The sequence below is a fragment of the Ovis aries genome, chromosome 7, assembly GCF_016772045.2.
Source record: "Ovis aries strain OAR_USU_Benz2616 breed Rambouillet chromosome 7, ARS-UI_Ramb_v3.0, whole genome shotgun sequence".
Lineage (NCBI taxonomy): Eukaryota > Metazoa > Chordata > Mammalia > Artiodactyla > Bovidae > Ovis > Ovis aries.
In genome coordinates this window covers 83,965,578-83,985,386 of record NC_056060.1, presented here as the reverse complement: position 1 = coordinate 83,985,386, position 19,809 = coordinate 83,965,578, and the positions used below count along the sequence as shown (strand labels likewise).

The 19,809-nt window shown below is 54.4% G+C and overlaps 1 protein-coding gene across 3 annotated transcripts in view; it reads left to right on the top strand.

Moving 5' to 3' along the window:
- The first annotated feature begins 1,010 nt into the window (after window positions 1-1,010).
- LTBP2 (latent transforming growth factor beta binding protein 2) overlaps window positions 1,011-19,809 on the top strand; it is a 111,945-nt gene continuing 93,146 nt past the window's right edge. For all 3 annotated transcript variants that reach the window (XM_042252771.2, XM_027972022.3, XM_042252770.2), the window contains exons 1-2: window positions 1,011-1,801; window positions 8,499-8,569. In XM_042252771.2, the coding sequence (XP_042108705.1) occupies window positions 1,326-1,801; window positions 8,499-8,569 (547 nt within the window). In that variant the 5' untranslated portion in view covers window positions 1,011-1,325. The remainder of the gene's footprint in view (window positions 1,802-8,498; window positions 8,570-19,809) is intronic.

Here is a 19,809-nt window from a genome sequence, read left to right as displayed (position 1 = left end):
ACCGGGGTGAGTGAGGAGCTGATGGCCGAGGGGTACTAAGATGGGTGGCCGTTGGCCTTCTAGCACCCTTGCCCTCTCCCTGCGGACGCAGAAGATGAGAGCACATACACTGCATCAAGTCAGAAGCAATCCTGAGGGAGGGAGAGGTGGAATGGGAGGCTAAGAAATGGGGTCTGAACTCCAGGCTGCAGGACTGGAATTCATTCACCTCTTGCTCACACGCTGTCTCCTTAAGTGACCTTGTTCCAGATCCTCCATGTTTATTCCTCGGTGAAAAAAAGAGGACACCTCTTGCGGGATCCGCCGCCATCACCGCCTCGGGCTTGTAGGCTCGACCCTGACGCAGCAGGAAGGGGATTAAGATCAAGGAGCGAGGGCGGCCGGCAGCGGCAGGTCTGGACAAGCCGCGGGACGGCCAAGGACGCGGCCAGGTCCACCAGAGGGCGCCCGCCTCCAGACGACCCTCCCGCGCGCGCTTCCCGCGTCCCGCCGCGGCGGAGACAGGCGAGCTGCCCCGCGCTGCCCCGGCTCCAGCCGCAGCCCCGGGCCGAAGCCCCCCAGGGGCTCGGGCGGGAAGCGAAGGGTCCGGAGCCCGTCCTTAGGGTCCGATCTCTGGCATGCCCTTCTTGGTACCTCTCCCGACCTCCTTCAGACCTTCGAGGCTGCAGCCTTAGTCTTCCAACCGTGGAGTGTGTCCTTGAGGTCAGGGACGGGAGATCAGTTCTGGACAGGTCAGCAGTTCAGCTTGCCCAGGACAGCAGAAAGGTGGCTCGGGTGCCCCTGTCCCGACAGTTGTCATCTCGCCTGCCATCTCTCGCTCGGGTCGGCCCTGCGCCGCCCCCAGCTCCTCACGGGTTAACCCCCCTCGCCGCCCGCTCGCTTCCCGGTGCCAAAGTGGGTGTTGCTGGAATTCCTCTCTCTCCCTCTCCCGTAATAAGGGGGCTGAACTGTCCCTCCGAGGAGGGGGCATGGTGTGGATAAAAGAGACGAAAAATCAGGGGGAGGTTTCCAAAAATAAAACCCTCCAGTTCTCCTTCCGAAGGCTACAGCGACCGGGAGACGGCGCGAAGGTGCAACAGCGGTGCGCGCCCAGCTGGAGACGCAGCGCGGCCTCCGGGCTCGGTGCGCGCAGCCCCCGGCCGCTCCCGCCGCCTGGCTCCGGCTCCAGGGAGAGCCTAGCCCGCAGTCTGACTAGGGGCCCCCTAGACGGGAAGAGGCGGGCCACCGGCAGGGTACCGGAGCGCAGCCAGCGAGCGACGGGCGCACCTACTGTGAGCCCCGGGGGCCATTCCCCGAGCGCGCAGCTCTCCAGGCGCCCCGGCGCCATGAAGCCCCCAACCACCGCCCGCTGCCCTGGGCGTGTCCTGCGGAACCCCTGGAGGAGCTTCTGGCCGCTCATCCTGGCTCTCTTCGTGGGCATGGGTCAGGCTCAGAGGGACCCGGTGGGAAGATACGAGTCGGCTGGAAGAGACGCGAGTCGGCTGCGGCGCCCCGGGGGCAGCCCCGTAGCGGCTACAGCCAAGGTGTACAGTCTGTTCCGGGAGCAAGACGCGCCCGTCCGGGATTCGCCGCCCGCGGAGCTGGTCCAGCCTAGCTGGGGGAGCCCCAGGAGGTCCACCGAGGCGGAAGCCAGGAGGCCGCCCCGCGTGCAGCAGCCGCGGCGAGTCCAGCCACCTGCGCAGACTTGGAGAAGCCGACCCTCGGGCCAGCAGCAGTCCGCACCCCGGGCCCGGGCCGCGCCGGCTCTCCCGCGTCTCGGGACAGTGCAGCGGCCGCGGGCTGCGCGAGGGCGCCTTACGGGGTGAGCGCTGGAGAGGGAAGGGTGGGGGCTTGAGGGAGCGAGGGTCGGACTCCCGAACACTCGTTCGTGGAGGGATGGGGATGTGTAGACGAGAGGACAGGGCGGGGGCTCTGCCTGTCTCCCTCTGTCCTCAGTACTGCGGGAAACAGACCGAGGTCCTGAAGGTGGGGCTCGATCTGACTCGCTTTCAAAGAGTAGAGAGGAAAGAGAAACACCGTCCACACCCTTTCGTACCAGCTCTCGCCCAGACCCGACGTTAAATCCTTGACCAAGGCGGCAGTGCATTCGCCCGCGCTCCTCCCGTCAGCCTTAACCGGTGTCTGCTGACGCCCGCTGCCCGCAGCGGTGCGGGGATCCGAAGGGGATCGCGGAGAGGGCATCGGAGTGGGTGTTCCAGGCGCTTGAGAACCGGGAGAAGCTGAGCGGCCTTAGTGCGCGGTGGGTGGAGGATGTCGGGGGTGGGGGTGGGGGCTCCAGAGCGCGAGGGCTGATGCATCTCCAGGAACGAGGCTTCGACGCCTGCTCGTGGGGACAAAGCTGTGCGCTGGGGCACAGGCCGGCCTGGGTCCGCGGATGGCTGGACGAGGAAGTGGGCGTGGACTCGGGGCACTTTGGGCAGGAAACCTGTCCGCGGATGTGGCTGTGACACTGTGGGTCCATGGCGGAGTGGGTCTGTGTGTGCGCCTGTGCAGCTAGGTGTCAGCACGACTTTGCAGGACTAGGTCTCCCCTCAACCCTGCCATTTAGTCCCCCCCCCACCAACCCCGCTCCCGATGCAACACCCGCTGCCTGCCGAGGGCGCCCTTGAGGCGTAGGGGACACTCCCCAGCCATCCCCACCCCCAGATGAGGATTCTCACGGCTGCGGGGCGCTGGGCCTGGCCAGAGCGGGACAGGTGTCTACAGAATGGAGGGCGAGCGAGCCGGGGCAGTGCGGGTGCCCGGTATGGGGCACCATCGGGGAGGCTGAGAAGGAACCTGGCGGCCCTTCTGGGCCTGAGGCCCGATTTGCCAGTTGGGTTCAGTCCCCCGGAGCATAGCATGAAGGGCGCTGCACCCCAGGGCTACTCCTGAGGCTCTTCTTACTGCCTCTCCACTCCCTATTTTCTTTGGCTGCAGCGCTCTTCTCCTATATTTCAGCGGGATTCTCTCCCTTCATTCAAATCTCTGTTTAGAGAGGCCCCACCCTCTCTCTCTTCTCCCTGCTTTATGTTTCTTCACAGCACTAATTCCCATCTGACATATTAGGTTTCTGCTTTTATGGTCTGGCCTCCCAGGGCGCGCTAATGTCAGCGCTAGGAAAAGAGAGGCTTTGTATTCTGCATTGCTGGGTCACCAGTGCCTAGAACAGTGCTCGGGTTTAAATGCAGCTTGCTAAGTACCTGTTGAATGGGTGAAGGAATGTCTCGCTGTCCATGCAAGGCCTGGCTTAAGGCAGACGCAGAGGAGACCTGGGCACTGCCGAGTAGCTTACACAGAGGATCAGTCAGCGAGCGGTAATGGCTGTGCAAGTGAACACGTGCTTCCTAAGAGCAGATGTGCCAAGCTAGGGACAGGGGATGTGGCCCAAGACAAAGACATTGCTCCTGCCAGGAGAGCAGCTCAATTATGTCAAGTCAAATTGGAGAAATGAACACATATGCACCGGCCAACATGCTTTCTAGTACCAGAAGCTTCCTGTTAAAGCATAAAGGAAAGGATGATTGGGGCTGAGGTGCTCAAAGGAAAAAGAAGCCCAGTGAGCTCCAGCTCCTGGGGTTCATGTGGGGAAGAAGGAGGGGGTGTAGCAGGAGTAGGACCCCGAGATGTTGCACTGCCCGAGGACAGGGGCTTTTTTTTTTTTAACTGTGGGCAGTGGCCTAGGGGCAGGTCTGTACCTTGGTGTCGGGGAGCCACAGGGCTGAGGCTGGAGGCATAGATTTGGGCCAGATCATGGAGAGAGCTTACCCTGTCAGCATTCTAGTAGGAGTTGGGGGGAGGAGGAATAGTGGAGTGGAGGTGGGAGGGTGCACTGTTAGCAGCCGTGAAAGGAGGTGGTGATGAGCAAAGCAGACTGTTGCCAGGATACGGCTGGTAGATGTGCACAGGTGTGTAAGTGCCTGGGCTGGATGCCACCCACAAGCACCTGCCAAACACAGGTGCACACATCACCCAGCACGTGCTGGGTTTGACTCCTCCTTTAAGTTATTTTCTGTAGCTTTGATGAAGGGTGGGTTCCGCAGGCACTCCAGCTAGCCACTCCAAGGTAACCTGGGAGGGACTGAGTGGCAATCTTCCATCGACTTCTTCTCCCTAAGTCCATTCTGACTAATGGCTTATAGCCAGGCTGACCTTTCTGGCAATTGCCTTGAGAATTGCTCAGGGCCAACCAGGTAGTGCTAGAGTTAAAGAACCTGCCTGCCAATGCAGGAGGCCTCAGAGACATGGTTTTGATCCTTGGGTTGGGAAGATTCCCCTGGAGGAGGGCACCTTGGAGAATCCCAGTATTCTTGCCTGGAGAATTCCATGAACAGAGGAGCCTTGCAGGCTACAGTCAGTCCATGGGGTAGAATGGACTGAAGGGACTAAGCTTGCATGCATGCAAGGACGAAGTGCCACCTGCTGATAAATCTTGGAATTGCATCACTACTACTGGGGATTCTTCATTCATTCAACAAATATTTGGAAGGTCTCCTGTATGCCAGGTACTCTGCTGGACCATGGGGATACAGCAGTGGCCAAGACAGCCTCTGTCTTCGTGGAACTTGCCATGTAGTGGGGATTTATTACACACAATGAAGATTTTAAGTGTGTGCCAGGCATAGCGCTAGGTGTCTGGGACACAGAGTAACCAGAGCAGAAACAATTCCTGCATTATTGAAATTCACAGTCCACAGGGGAGTTTTTAAGCCATTGTTTCCCAGTATTCAGTGTTTATTAAGCTTAGCCTCACAGCATACCACTTTCATAATATTTTCCTCTTTTTTTCTTGTTCTATTATTGTCTTTAAATTTATAAACTGTTAAACATAACAGGATTTTGTGTTTTATTTATTTTCAAGAGTTTTATATTATGGAGTATTATACAAGCCTATAAACCTACAAAAGGTATTGGAAATAATACAACTAACAATCCAATTTTTTCAAACTTTAATATTTTGGCATAGTTTGCTTCTGATTTTTTTTTAGTTGAAATATCTTCTGCAAGTTTATCTCCCCTCTCCCCAGATATTAACCACTACCTTGAATTTACTAATGATGCCAACCTATGTTTTTATACCATTGCTACAGATGTATGCATCCATAACATACATAACATTGTTTTGCATATTTTAGATAAGTGATACCATGCTGCATTATTTTTCTACAATTTGCTTTGTCCTCATTAGATTTTTGAGATTTAACTAAGTTAGTATAATCAGCCCAGGCTTATTCATTTTAATTGTTGGATATTCTGCCATTGTCTGAATATACCACAGTTTATTTATCCATCCTTCTGTTTTTGGACAGTTAGAGGAGTTACATATTTTGGTATTAAAACAGTGCATGACTCATTTTTCTAAACAAATAAATCCATTTGCAAGGACACTTTGTATCACTATCCTAAGTTGAAGATAGTACCACTTATCATAAAGAGAAGGTAACTGTAGGAAAATTGAAGTGAAAACAAAACGTTCTCCAAGTCTAGTCAGATACCATTATCATAGGAAGTTCAGCCCTGTGGTGAGTTCTCCCTATTGGAAAGGGAGATTGGCAAGCATTGAGGGGAGAGGACTTGGCACAAAGTCCCAACTTCGGACAGAGATTTTTCCTCACTGATCTAATCAGACTAGAAACATCGCTAAAAAGGGAATCACTTTCTCCCTGTGTGATTCAGCATTGCTGCAAGTTCTGAGTATGGAAACCTCAAATCCCCTTTTCTACCCTCGGTGTTGTTCATTCACCTTTTAGGGAAACACTGGATCCAGTGAAACAAAGAGGTATTAAAGGTGCCACACATGCCAGGCCCTGTGTTAGACTTTAGGGGCACAAAGAGGAATAAGAAAGACCCCTTAAGGTACTCGACACATATACCAGCAGCCTGAGCCGATCAGCACCACGTGGTGTGGAGGCTGGAGAACAGGGAAGGCTGGGTAGACGTCAGGGGAGGGTCCACCCAAAGGAGGTGACGTTTGATCTGGAGCATGCCAAGGATTTCAGTTGGCAAAGAAGAGAGGGAAGGCCATCTAGGCAGAGAGAGCAGCTTAAGCAAAGGCATTAAACAGTGCCCAAGTGTAGTGCGGTGGGGGGACAGCAAACTCTTGGCTTGGCTTTGGTTGTGGGTGGCCATGGAGATAAGGGAGGGGTGATGGGGGCAGTTAGACCCTACAGACAGGTGGGGTCAGGTTGGCTTTGTAGAGGCCAGTGGAGAGCCTGGCGGCGGCTGTTACAAAAGACCAGAATGACTAGAATGACCAGGTTTGTTCCAGGTGGAACAGCAGCTGTCCTAGGCTGTTAGCCAGATGTGTTCCCAGGGGTTGGGCAGTGATGCTGGATATCGGGCTAATGTTTGCGGAGCAGTGCCGCCCCAAAGGCTGGACTTATAAAAATCTCTGAGCGGTATCTTCCAGAGAGCCAGAACCCCTGAGTCATTTGCCCCAGCTAGTCAGTCTCATTTGCTCTCTCCAGCTAACCGGAGCCCACTGAACAGTCATCCCCCACCAGGCACCTCCCGGAGCTTGCACCCAAGGCTCTGGCTAGTCTCCTGGATCTCTCTGGAAGGCCCTGTTAGCTGAGCGTGGCTCCCTTGCTTGGCAGCTTTGATCCTGACCAGTTCTCCCAGTGGCCCTGGTGGCCTTGAAGGCTCTACCCTGGGCAGGCAGGGCAGGCTGAGCCGCTGCCCTCCTACAGTCAGCTCTGTGGCCATCCTGAGGGTATCTAGGGTGACAGTAGGCTCAGGGGGCCTCCTGGAGCTGGGCTCCGTGCCACGACCTCTCAGCTGGGCAGACTCCTCAGTCTGCGCTCTCTGGGCTCCCGCGGACCCTAGACTTTAGAAAACTCCCAGGGCTTGCTGCCTGCTTTTCCTCTCAAAGACCTCCCAGGCCTCTCAGAGGCCTTGTCACCACCACCAGGGATAATGACTTACAAACGGGTGGGTTGTTCCCCCTCCCACCAGGGCACACAACACAGAAGCCATGGATAGGAGGACCAGCCCTTTCTGCAGAACCCAGTGACTGACTGGGGCCCTGGTGGGGAGCAGGCCTTAAAGGAACCAGTAAACTGCTGAGGGAAGCGGTCCAGGGAGGCTTCGAAGTGGCCGAGATGGCACAGCCCTCGGCCGAGAGGACGTTCTGCGAGCTCCCTGGGAGGCAGCTCCCCACAGTTTTAGGCCAAAGGGCCAGAAATGGGCCTCAGCATTTTCAAACGCCAAGGATTTATTTTGAATGTTTTGTAAGGTTTCAAAAACCACACCAGCTTTGGGGTTGACACAAACGTCAACCAAACTCTTAAGTGGGACCAGATGCCCCCATGCTGGCCACAGAGGTCACCGGAATGGCCTGCTGGTCAGCCCTTCATCCTGATTCTCGGACTCCATACCTCTGCCGCCCTGCTTACCCTGCATTTCAGTGAGTGCTCTGTAGACAATTTCTAATGGAAACCATGGGATATGTGAGGCCAGAGCCCAGCCCAGTCTGAGCTGGGGAGGCAAGACCCCAGAGGTCTTCTACAAGAAGAGCCCTCTGGGGAAGTCACCCGGGTCTGGGCATGTGGATCTGTAGATTGACAGTCAGGGTGGGTGAAAGCTACTGGTGCTGTAGGGCTCCACCGGAAACCAGAGGGCAGAGTTTGGGTGAACTGGGTGAATGGCCCTGGTGGCAGCCGCTGGTCAGCGTCTCCTGTGGGGTCACTGTCCTTGTGCTGGGGGGAGGGACTATCCCCCCTTCAAGTAAGTTCCATCTGCCTGCCCAAATAAAAAGTGTACTCGCCATGCAGAGCGGCTTACCCCGAATCCCCAGCCCCATTGTCCCACCAGGCTTCCACCTCCTCAGCCCCTCTTAAAGGACATTCTGGAGCCTGGCTCTTTCCATCACTCTCCCAGTTGCTTGGTCTCACCCTGTACCAGTCTGCCTGAGGGCTGAGGCTCCTCCCAGTGTGCATTCATTGGCAGGGGATACAGATGTAGGTCCTTAAGGCTGTTGTGTGTGGGTGTGTGTCTTCCAGCTTCCCTTGGATTATCAGCATTTGTTGGCAAGGGCCATGGTGATTATTTTTTGGTGAGAGGCCACGTGGACTTGGAGCATGACTTTGAGTTGGGTCAACCTAGGTTGGAGTCTGGCTCTGACTCCTCTTGTTTAGTCTTGGCAAGGGACTGAGCCACTCTCAGCTTGCTTTTTGGTCGTCTTTGTGATCCTCGTGCCAGTGGAGTGCCTTCTCATGTCAGGGGCCCTATATCCCTATCTTGCTGAATCCTCCCAATAACCCCACGAGGCAGGTATTATTATCTGCCTTGTACAGGTGATGAGAGTGATGCTTCCCAAGATCATGCCGCCAGTGGCAGAATCAGGATTCTGTCTTAGTGCCTGCCCCTGGGCCGTGCAGCCTCCCTCGAGAAGGGGGACAGTGCTCAGCCTGGCAGAGTTCCCCCAGGCCCTGCCTATAAAGGGCAGGACCATCACACAAGCTCTGTGAATAATTCTGCTCTGAGCATCCCACACTGACCCTGTCTTGGTGGCCCCACAGGAGGAATGTCTGCGGGGGACAGTGCTGCCCGGGATGGACAACAGCAAATAGCACCAACCACTGTATCAAACGTGAGTGCCTCCACTCCATCCACCCTCTCTCTCTCTCTCTCTCCACTGAGCTGGGCCGGGCGTGGCATCTCTAGAACCTGGAGCATGTGTCTTCCCCAGTCTACCTCCTGAGCAGGCAGCCCCTCTCCAGCGGGAAGCAGTGGAAGGGAGAAGATGAAAAAGTGCCTCCAGGGAATTCCTCGGTAGTCCAGTAGTTAGGACTCTGTGCTTTCACTGCTGAAGGCCCGGTTTCAATCCTTGGTCGGGGAACTAAGCTCCCACAAGCTGCATGGCAAAAAAAAGAAAAAAAAGCCTCCCGATGACTGAACTGAAAATGACTTCTCAGATAAATCCCCACTCGTGTTTATAAAGCTTCCTGTATGCCTCTTCTGATGCCCCGCTGTGTTGGGGCTCACCCCTAGCTTGCCCCGGGGTCTGCAGAACACACCTGGCCCCAGAGCCTCTGCATCACACCTTCCGTGGGAAGAGGGCACTCACAGTGCGTGCTGTGGGGATCCACCTCTGCTCTGCCCCCTGGCAGGCATTCTACCAGCATGGGCAGATGAGTCTCTGCTTCTGTGTCTGCAGCAGTCTTCCTTTGGACCTCTCCCAAGCCTGGCAGGCTGGGCCAGATTAGAAAAAATACTGCCTGCCCGCCTGCACCTTTGCTACCAGCAGCGCGGCTACCGTCACTACCCCTGGCGCCGTTGCTCCTCCTACTGCCTCTAGTACCATCATTACAGCCACAGCTGCTGCTGCTGCTCCTGCTGCTGTTACTGTACCACCACCATCACCACTGATACTGCAACAATGACGATGACTGCTGCCAGCTAACAGCTGGGGCCTTACTCTATACCCGGCACTGTGCTAAGCTCTTAACATACATCATCTTACTTGAGTCTCTCAGTCCTGCAAGAGTATTTACTGCTCATCGCAGTTACAGCCTGGGACACTGAGGCTCAGGTTGGTTAAGAAATGTGCCCGAGGAGACAGTGCTCTGAGTCTGGCTCAGGAGGCAGACTCTAGGCAGCCTGACCCAGAACCCCGTACTTTTATCTGTGGGGCTTTGCTTTCTCCCAATACTAACTGAGTTTAGGGCCTTCTGGACTCTGGGAGCCCCACAGGTGATGACTGGACAGTTTCAGAGAGCTTGGATCTTCCTCTGTCATACCCCGCGGCTCCTCTCGAGCCTTCATCAGCACCGCACGCCCCCACTCCAGACTTTGTGGCAGTACGAGGAGCTCTGCCCAGCTGTTCCTCCAGGATCCAATTCTACCCTCTGCCCTAAGCCTGGCTGCAAAGCCCTAGTTTCACCAGCACCCCTTCCCGCCCAATGACAAGCCCTAGGCCCTTTCCAGTGTGAGAGTTTCACAGCTAGTGGTCCAGCGGGGTGATGAAACCTATGGTGTTCCTGTCCCTGATGGATGCCTTCATTTCTGGCCTCCTGATGCCTTCTGAGATGGGGATAGACAGGGATGCAATGGGATTGCTTCCATTCCTATGGGGCTGGCTTACCAAGCTTCCAGTTCTGCCTCTGACCTCGTGGCCTTGACCCTCTCCCAGTCTGATGATGAAGCCTGGGCAGAATCTTCAGAGAAAGAGAAAGGATCTCCAGAGGAAGAAGACAAAACTCCAAACTCAGAAACGAACAGCAATGCAGATTTCTACCTGAAAATTCTTTCCTTTTGGGGGAACCGGAATTAGCGGGGCTTGCAGAAGCTAGGTACTCAGTGACTAGGGGCACAGTTGGGGGAGGGACCCTTCTTCATAATTTGAAAGATAAGGACTGTGTGCCTCAGATGACTTGCTCAAGATCACACAGCTCCTTAGTAGAAGATCTGGGACCTGAAATTGGTGACTCCCCTGGGCAGAGAAGCCAAGGATGTGGGTAGCCCAGTAAGTTTACAATCAGGAGAAGCTCTGGGGCTAGGGGCTAGTATGTTATTAAAGTTCCGTAGGTGATTCTAACCAGGGCTGAAGACTGCTAAGCAGAGTTTGGGGTCAATCATGGGAAGATCTGCTTTGGGGAGCCCTACTCAAATTTGAAGGTTCCCACGAATCCTCTGTTGCTGGTGTTCACTCGCTTACTTCTGTCTGACTCTTGGTGACCCCATGGACTGCAGCACATCAGGCTTCCCTGTCCTTCACCAACTCCCGGACCTTGCTCAAATTCATGTCCATTGAGTCGCTGGTATCATCCAACCATCTCATCCTCTGTCGCCCCCTTCTCCTCCTGCCCTCAGTCTTTCCCAGCATTAGGGTCTTTTCCAATGAGTCGGTTCTTCGCACCAGGTAGCCAAAGTATTGGAGCTTCAGCTTCAGCTTCAGTCCTTCCAATGAATATTAAGAACTGGACTGATTTCCTTTAGGATTGACTGGTTTGATCTCCTTGTAGTCCAAGGGACTGTCAGGAGTCTTCTCCAGCACCACAGTTCAAAAGTATCCGTTCTTTGGCACTCAGCCTTCTTTATGGTCCAACTCTCACATCCATACATGACTACTGGAAAAACCATGGCTTTGACAGCATGGACCTTTATCAACAAAGTGATGCCTCTGCTTTTTAATATGCTGTCTAGGTTTGTCATAGCTTTCCTTCCAAGGAGCAAACATCTGTTAATTTAAAGGCTGCAGTCACCATCTGCAGCAATTTTGGAGCCCAAGAAAATAAAATTTGTCACTTCTACTTTTTCCCCTTCTATTTGCCATTAAGTGATGGGGCTGGATACCATCTTAGTTTTTTTGAAAGTTGAGTTTTGAGCCAGCTTTTTCACTCTCCTCTGGGATCTTATTAAAGTGCAGACTGTGACTCAGCAGGTCTGGGGTGAGGCTGGAGAGTCTGTTTCTAACAAGTTCCTAGGGGATGCTGATGCTGCTGGTCCACGGACCACACTTTGAGTAGCAAGCCCTGGCGGGGGGCGGCCTCTGGAGGCCTGGGGAGGGATATGGGGCTAGAGATGAGGAGGAGGGCTCGTAAGTTCTAGGGAGCTTAGCAGAGAGTGTTGCTGAGGTTTGAAGTTGAGGAGGCTGGCTTCAGAGTGGGTGGCCTTCTCCCTAGCTGCCTGAGGGTCTGGGCACGAGCCTCACTCAGGCCTGAAGGCTCTCGATTTCCTGACTTGCTCATGACTTCCCAGCATCATTTTCTGCCAATCTGGAGTTTCAACACTGGAAACTCGAGGTTGGGTGAGTCTGCTGATTGTCAGAACTGACGTGTGTGCGCACCCTTGAGCCCTGAGCAGGGGGCAGCTGCTCCGGTGTGCCGTCAGTACCCACTCCACCCTGGGGGTCCTCAGCCCTGTTATTTCTCTCCCCGGTCTTCTGCTGCCCCTCTAGGTGTCTCTGGGACTCTGGCATGCAGGCTGGCAGCGCTCTGGGAGGACTTTGCCAGTGGGTGTTAGCCTCTCCCACTGGAAGTCGACTTGCCCACTGAAGGTCTGTGTACTAATTAGCTGGGCCCAGTGCTGTTTGCTTGTTGCTATTTTGCTGCTAATGAGCCTAATGAGAACCACGTGGATGGCAGGGTGTTGGCCCTGGATGGCTGGTCCGAAGCTCTGTCAAGTATGGGCTCTTGCTACCACACCCTGTCAGCTGGCAGTCCCGCTTCCCCTAAGTGGTGTGCGTCTCCCTATCCCCTCCCCATGCTCTACTCCCCTGGCTGGAGCCAAGGCTGCCAGTACTGGGAAGTGCTCATGACTCTGGCCTAGCGATTTCACAGATGTGGGGTGACTCTCCTGGTCTGGCAAGGTTGGGGGTGACAGGGAGGGGTGTGGGACATTCCCCCAACTTCCAAGTCTAGTCTCAGAAGGGTACAGGGAGTCAATCCATCCTCTGGTCTCTTCCAGAGACCTGTGGGTCCAGCCCACTGCCCACACACAAGGAGTGATGGCCTTTGTGCCCTGGGTCTCCCCCGACCCCCAGCTTCCCTCTTCTCATGGAATCCTCGGTTGCCGTAACATACCAGCCATCTCCCTGGCAGCCTCTCTCTTTATTTCTGTCTGGTCCCTGGGCCTTGGGGAGCCACAGTGTCTGCAGGTGTCTGTTGCTGGAAGCCCAGCTGCTCTCTGCAGCCTGGCGGGGTCTGGAGCTGGGCCCTCGCCACCTCCTCTGGTCTTGCTCTCCTCCTTCCCTTCTGTGGCTTTGCCAGCCCTGCCACACAATTTATGTGTTTATGCATTTGTGCAGGCAGCTCGCTGGGGCCTGCCGGCCCACTCGGCTAAGGCGAAGGACTGCAGGGTGTGGGGAGGCTGGATCCTGTTTAGAATTAGGGCTTTTGGAAGACTGTCCAGTCTTCCCAGACTGACTCACCCCAATACACACACAGCCTTTGCGGGGACTTCTAAAGGCTCATCCTGGGGAAGAGGATTTAAAGAATTCTCTGGCTTCTCCTTTTATCTCAGCCTAGATGCACAGGGGCCAGGGCTGTTCCGGGGAAGGCAGAAGGCTCTTGGGAAGGGGCTAGGAGGATTACCTCCCCCACGTCCCCACCAGGAGTAAGGCATAGAGTGAGAAAATGTACTTTAGATTCCAGTGCCAGATTCAAGGAGTCATGGCTTTGAATCCCAGCTCTGTGTCCTCAAGCAAGTGCCTGGCCCTCTCCCAGCCCCAGAGCCTCACCCAGTGAGTATAACACCCAGTAAGTGAGGATAACAGTCTCTATAGAGCTGCTTCTAATAATAGTAACACACTCAAGATCTTACCAAGGGTCGGAACTTGATTATTAATTTTTAACCCTGAAAACAACCCTCCTGTAAACCAGATTTGACCTTTATCCCCATTTACAGATGAGGTTAGCTGTTTGTCCAAGTCATGCAGCTGGGAATCGGCAGAGCCTGGGTGTGAATTTAGGTAGCCTGGTCCAGAGGACAGGGCTTGACACCACGCTCCTGGGAAACGAGTGAGTGCATACAGAGAGCCTAGCATAGGGTAACTTTGGCTGTGATCTTAATCTCAATCCAGGAGGCTATGCTGCCTGCCTGGGTTTAAATGCCAGCTCCATAGCTTAGCTGCAGGACCCTGGGCAAGGTGTTTAAGCTCTCTGTGCCTCAATTTCTTTTTCCATAAAATATGACTAATACTTGTCCCTGCCTCACATAATTCTAAGGAACAAAGAGATAGCTTAGGGCAAATGTTTAGTTCAAAGCCTGGCATGTTCTGGGTGTTGTATACATGTCTGGCCTTGATGGTGAGAGCAGGGACTGTATCTCATGGCCCCTGGGCCTGCAGCACAGTGCAAGTGTTCATTGGATACAAGGTTCAAGGCTCACCAACAATGTGCTGAGCAACACAGGGCCTTTCCCAGGCCTGTGCAGAGAGGTCTCTTCCTGTTGCTCTGGGCTCATCAGCCTTTTCATAAAACTCTCCATTGTGCTCAGGAGACCCTGGAATGGCCTGGGCACTTGTTCTTATGTTTTGGCCCCAAGCCTCTCTACTTGTGGGGCCATTACAACAGCACTTCTGGACCACATCTCAGTGCTGTAAGGATCCCCATCCCTTCTGATCTGAGCTTCTCCTGGATTTCCCTGAAGGAGCTCTTCTGGCCTCCCCCAGCCCAGCCCTGCAAATGACCCCACCCCAGAGGCCAAGACTGTGGCCAGATGGGGAAGAGCCCCAACTTTGGAGCCAGACTCTCTGAGTTCAAACTCTTGCTCCATCACTTACTTGCACGGAGATCTCAGACAAGTTGCTGGACTGCTCTAGGCCTCAGTTTGTCCATATGTCAAATGAGGGTCAGACTGGTACCAGTGGTTGTTGTGAGACTCTTTAGAGGAGATACTTGTAAAGAAATTGGCCCCAGGGTCTCATAATGGTAAGTGCTGAGCAAATGTTAGGGAAAAGGGTCAGGGCATTTGTGGGATTTGCAGGTTAATTACTGATTGTTTAGGAACCAGCAGGAGCTAGAGGCTCAAGCCTACCTATGGCTCATCTCTAGGTGGATTGTCTGATGAGATTCAGTAGCTGGTGGGAGTGGTAGAAAGGAAAGTGGAAGGTGTTAAGGGGGGTTATCACACAACTGCCGTGGAGACCCAGCTAACACAAATGGTACAGTCCTAGCAAGAAACATTGCCCATCTGTACCCCCTCCATGTGGGGGTATCTTAGATCTTCCTGTTGAGCAGGTGTGTGCCCTCAAGTCTTTTTGCTCAAAGGAGTATATAGGAGATGCTCTTACCCAGGGCCTTCTCTGGAAGCTCAGGTGGTAAAGAATATGCTTGCAATGCGAGAGACACAGAAGTTGCAGGTTCGATCCCTGGGTTGGGAAGATCCCTTGGGGAAGAGAATTGCAACCCACTCCAATATTCTTGCCTGGAGAATTCCTTGGACAGAGGAGCCTGGTGGGTTACAGTCCTTGGATCACAAAGAGTGGGACACGGCTGAGGGACTAACACTTTCACTTTTACTTCCCCAGGGGGTCCTGAAGGCGGGGCTGTATCCTGTCGATGCCAGTGGGGTGCCAGTGGGGTGCCAGTAGTACATGTGTATTAAAGGACTGAGTGGGTGAATTACTTGGGTGATCTGACAGTTTCCTTCTGCCATCCCCAGCTGCCTCTTCTCATCTCCTTGGCTTTGCCTTTCCTACTCAACATCTTAATGTTGGGCTACCTTTAACTTTCTCCAGATCCTCCAAATCCTCCTCCCAGAGAGGGGGGACCGTGTGAAGCAAATCCAGCATTAATTGCCCCCCCATTTATTGAGTGCCAGTAGGCACTGTGCCAGACAATTAAAACACAAGAATAATAAGAGTGGCAGTACTCGCTCTGTGCCAGGGACCACACTAAACCCTTCAGCACCCCCGCCCTGCGAGCGGCCACCACGTTGATCTCTGCCGGCTCCTCCCATGTCCCTTGGCTGCTGCTTCTCCTCTGCCCAGCAACTAAACACTGGACTGAGTTCTGGGCCCTCTTCCTTTCTTTCTCACTGCACCGTCCTGGAGTGATCTAATGCATTCCCACGGATGTGAGCATTGTCTCTGGGCTGATGATGCCCAGATTTATGTGCGTCTTCAGCCAGACCTCTCCACCGACCTCCAGACTCCTTTCATCCTGCTGCCTCCTTGACATCTTGGTGCTCTTGATGCCTCCAGACAAGCCCCCACCCCAGCTTTACCAAAGCGAACTCATGGTTTCCCTCCCTCTGAGCCAATGTCCCTGACCAGGTCTTACCCACCCTGTTAAAAGGCAACCTGTCTACCCGAATGCTCACGCTGCCCTCTTGGGGACCATTTAGGACACCTTCCTCTTGCTCAGGTTTTAGTCCAGTCCTTCACTGAGCCCTGTGTGCTTCACTTCCTGAATCTCTTGGGAGCCTCTCTGCTTCTCACTCTCCCACCCCCCACCCCCTAACCAATGCTTCTCCAGTCTGTGGTCCCAGGCAATAGCATGTCCTCCTAGGTGACCGCTGCAGCTGGCTGACTGCTCCTACCGTCCCCCTTTCCCTCCGGTTCCATTTCGTAAATTCGATAATCACACGTGCGTGTGTGTTAAGTCGCTTCAGTCTTGTCTGACTCTTCGAGACCCTATGGACACTAGTCCGCCAGGCTCCTCTGTCCATGGGATTCTCCAGGCGAGAATACTGGGATGGGTTGCCATTTCCTTCTCTAGGGCATCTTCCTGACCCAGGGATGGAACCCGCATCTCTTATGTCTCCTGCATTGGCAGGCGTGTTCTTTACCACTGGCGCCACCTGGGAAGTCCAGATATTCACACATCGCTAGTCAAACCTTCCTGCAGCAGTGTGTCCAGCCTTGTGTGTCAGCCCCTCCCTCACTGAATCTAGTCTGGGTTCCTGGGATGTGCCGCCTCCAGGCTGTTCCACGAGATTTCTCTCGTCTCTGTAGGTGGCTGCCTCCTCATCCCCCTTCCGGTCACTGTTTCCAGCTCCCCCAGCCACTCTGTGGAGAGTTGCCCCCAGTAGCCTTGTTTTTCTGGATCTCAGCCCCTCGGCTGTTTCCTCCATCCTTCTTCGTATCCCAGCGTCGCTTCCTCTGCTTGTTTGTTTACTCGTTTTATGAATCTTGCTGAGCTGGAGACTCTGTTGAAGAAAAGGACCTCTTTCTCTCCGAAAAGAAAAGGACGGTAAACTCTTGTTTACTGTCCTAGGCAAAGAGTAAATGTTGGATGCATGACTATTTTCTAGAGAAAACGATACTGGCAGAGGTGATGAAACTTGCCTGAGGTCACCAGGTTGGAATTCAAATGCAGGTCTCTTTGACTGTAAGGCTGCCCTCTCCTCCACACGTCTGCCCTGGCCTGGGCTGAGTTATAAGTGAGAATGGTGTACTCCTTCCCTCTCGACCTTCGTGGGTCCTGGGCATGGAGCTAGTGTGTCTGCAGAAGGGTTTGGAAGGCTCCATGTCGGCCACAGACCTGTCCTCCGTGTCCGAGAGCGGCTCCCCTGGAAAAGACAGGGTCCCTGGGCATGTCCCCGAGGAGGGCTGCTTCAGGATTCCATCCCATCTCCAGGGGCCCTCTTTAAATTCTTGCCTCCTCTAGACAGAGCCCTCGAGGCTGTGAAGTGGGTGGACAGGTAAGCTTCTGCTTTAGGGCAGGAGTTTGTGGCAAACCCGGGCCTCAGCCCCAGGCCCCCGAGTCCTACCCAGTGGTCCCTTCTTCATGCCTGCTGGAGCTGATGGGAACCGAGGCTGCTCTCTGCCCCAGCCCCTGGCCCCCCAGCTGGCCCAGCATCTCGGCATTTGTTAATGCAATTAGCAGGGCGGTCCATGCCGAGGGGCTGGGGGCCAAGGTCTGACTCACACCTCCCCTTCCTCCCCTCCGACCGCCAAACGGTAGAGGCCCACTCGGCCTGCCAGACGACGACGTCTGCAGAGCGCGCGCGAGGGGCCAAGAACGGCATCTTTCTCTCATTAGAGGCTTTTATGTGAACACAACTGCTATTTTGGAGCCGGGCGCTTGGCTGGCCCCTGAGCCCCAGGGCTGCTTCCAGCCCTCCTGAGCTGCCGACCCAGCCCAGCTGTGGTGGGAGCAGCCGAGTCCTTGAGGACCTGACTTCTCCCACAGCCTGGCAGTTTGGGGCCAAGTCGGGATCTGGGGGTGGGGGGACACAGCCCCTGGGCAGAGTTTGAGTGTGGAGAGGACGAGTCCTCCATGGATTCTGAGAGTGTATGAAGGCCAGTGAGGGGTTTCCTGGACCCGGGGACGGTGGGGGGCTCTGACATCAGGGTCCCCTTTCTTTGGGAACCAGAGGTCAAGGCTGTGGAGAAACAGCTCAGGGTCATAGTTACACCCCTCCCCCAGTGAAGTGAATTCCGGAGGCAAACTGAGGCTCCAGGTAGGGGTCTAAGGTGGGGTGCGAGGGAAGCACAGTCCTGAGGGTGGTAGGAGACTGTCCTGCCTGCAAAGGCCCCCAGGTATGGAAGAGACAGGGCCCTGTCCTGAGGGAGGGACCGAGTACTCGGGTACTAGAGTTCCACTGAGGCAGAGTTTAGGAAAGATGGCAGTTTAATCTGAGGGGCTGCTGAAGAGCCTCGGGTGTGGGGGTGCTGGGCTCAGAGTCTAATCTGGAAGCTAGATTTGTCTCCCAGACAAGACAGCGTGTGGGGGGCTTGGAGGCCTCGGAGGAGGGTGCGGGCTTAAGCCATACACCCTGAAGTCAGTGCCTCACCTAATGGATAACTGATGGAGGGAGAAGGCATCTCTAAGTCCCAGGAGAGAGAGCTGATGACAAGAGGCTTACATGATGAGGGTGGGAGGTGGGGAGGAGGCCGGCTGTGTTCAACACCTGAGAAGCAGCCCTACCACTGCACCACAGTGCATGTTACATCTCTGTAACCAGGGCCCACGTTGTCATTGCCTTTTCCTGGGAAAAAGGTCATGGCAGGGAAATCCAGAAGCCCTCTTGCTTCCATCCCTGGGGGTGTGGGTTTTTTTTTTTTCTTTTTTTAAAGCTTTCTTTTTATTTTTAAAAGCTTTGCAAAATGCTGTCCAATACAACTTCCTGTGGAAACTTTCTGTGGAAATGCTCTGTATCCTGCCATCTAACATGGTAGCCATGAGCCTGCTTTAGCTGTTGAACCCTTGACATATGGCTAGTGCAACTGAATTTTAAATTTTATTTAATCAGTTTCACTGTCAGTAGCCCTGTATTGCTCATGGCTACAGGCTTCCCTGGTGGCTCAGAAGGTAAAGAACCTGCCTGCAATGCAGGAGACCCAGCTTCGATCCCTGGGTTGGGAAGATCCCCTGGAGGAGGGTATGGCAATCCACTCCAGTATTCCTGCTCGGAGAATCCCCAGGGGGAGACTTGCCTGACGGGCTACAGTCCATGGGGTCGTAAGAGCCAGACCATGGGGTCGTAAGAGCCAGACGTGACTAAGCAGAGCACAGCACGGCTCATGGCTACAGCATTAGACACGGGACAGCGCAGCCTCAGAAAGTGCAGAGCACATCCACGTCCCTGATTTCTGCTGAGGTTCACACAACTCTTTGAGGCAGCAATTGTCAGACCCATTTGATGGACAAGACAACTGAGGCACAGGTTGAGGCATCTCAGTGAGATAAGACGTGCCCAAGGACACACAGTTGGGGTGTGGCTGAGCGAGGGGTCAAACCAGATCTTCCTGACTCAACCCAAGGTCCTTCTGCCACCAAGTCACTCTTCACGGAGGCTCTGAGCAGAGGGCAGAAGCAGCCTGCCTGGTGGGAGCTCTTTCCAGACTCTCCCCCGCCCCAAGCCTGCCCATTCTGGATTGAGTCTCCTCCCAAACGGAGGGGTTTTGTGTGGAAAATCTGAGCAAACCTCTTTTCGACTGTACTGGATCTAAGTGAAGGTGGAAGGGGGCACAGCCAGGAGTCGGGGGAGGGGGCGTGGTGGAGAGAACGATACTTTCTATTTCTTACTTTCAAAGCAGTTTCGGGAGTTTTTTTATTCCCTCTCTTTTGGCATCCTGCTAACTTCACAGAGCTGAACTCCCAAAGCTGAAACTTTCCACATGTCCAATCCTCAGTGAGAAAGAGAGTGCCAGGAATGTGGACAAGCCAGGGTTCAGGAGCCTAAATTATGAATGGCTAATGGCTGGCATTGGTGAGTGGGCATGGGAATCCGGGAGCAGGATCACCTCCAGGTTCTGAGGATGCTGGTCCCTGACAGGGAGGGGCTGGATATGTCTTCGATGGCTAGACATGGGCATCGTGGCATCATGCTTGATAACCTGTCACCAATAATCAACAAAGACTCTTTAAAGCCATATACCCGCTCTGGGTTGATTTCTCAAGTAGAAGGCATGACCTTTGCTCTTGTAGGAAAATGGGA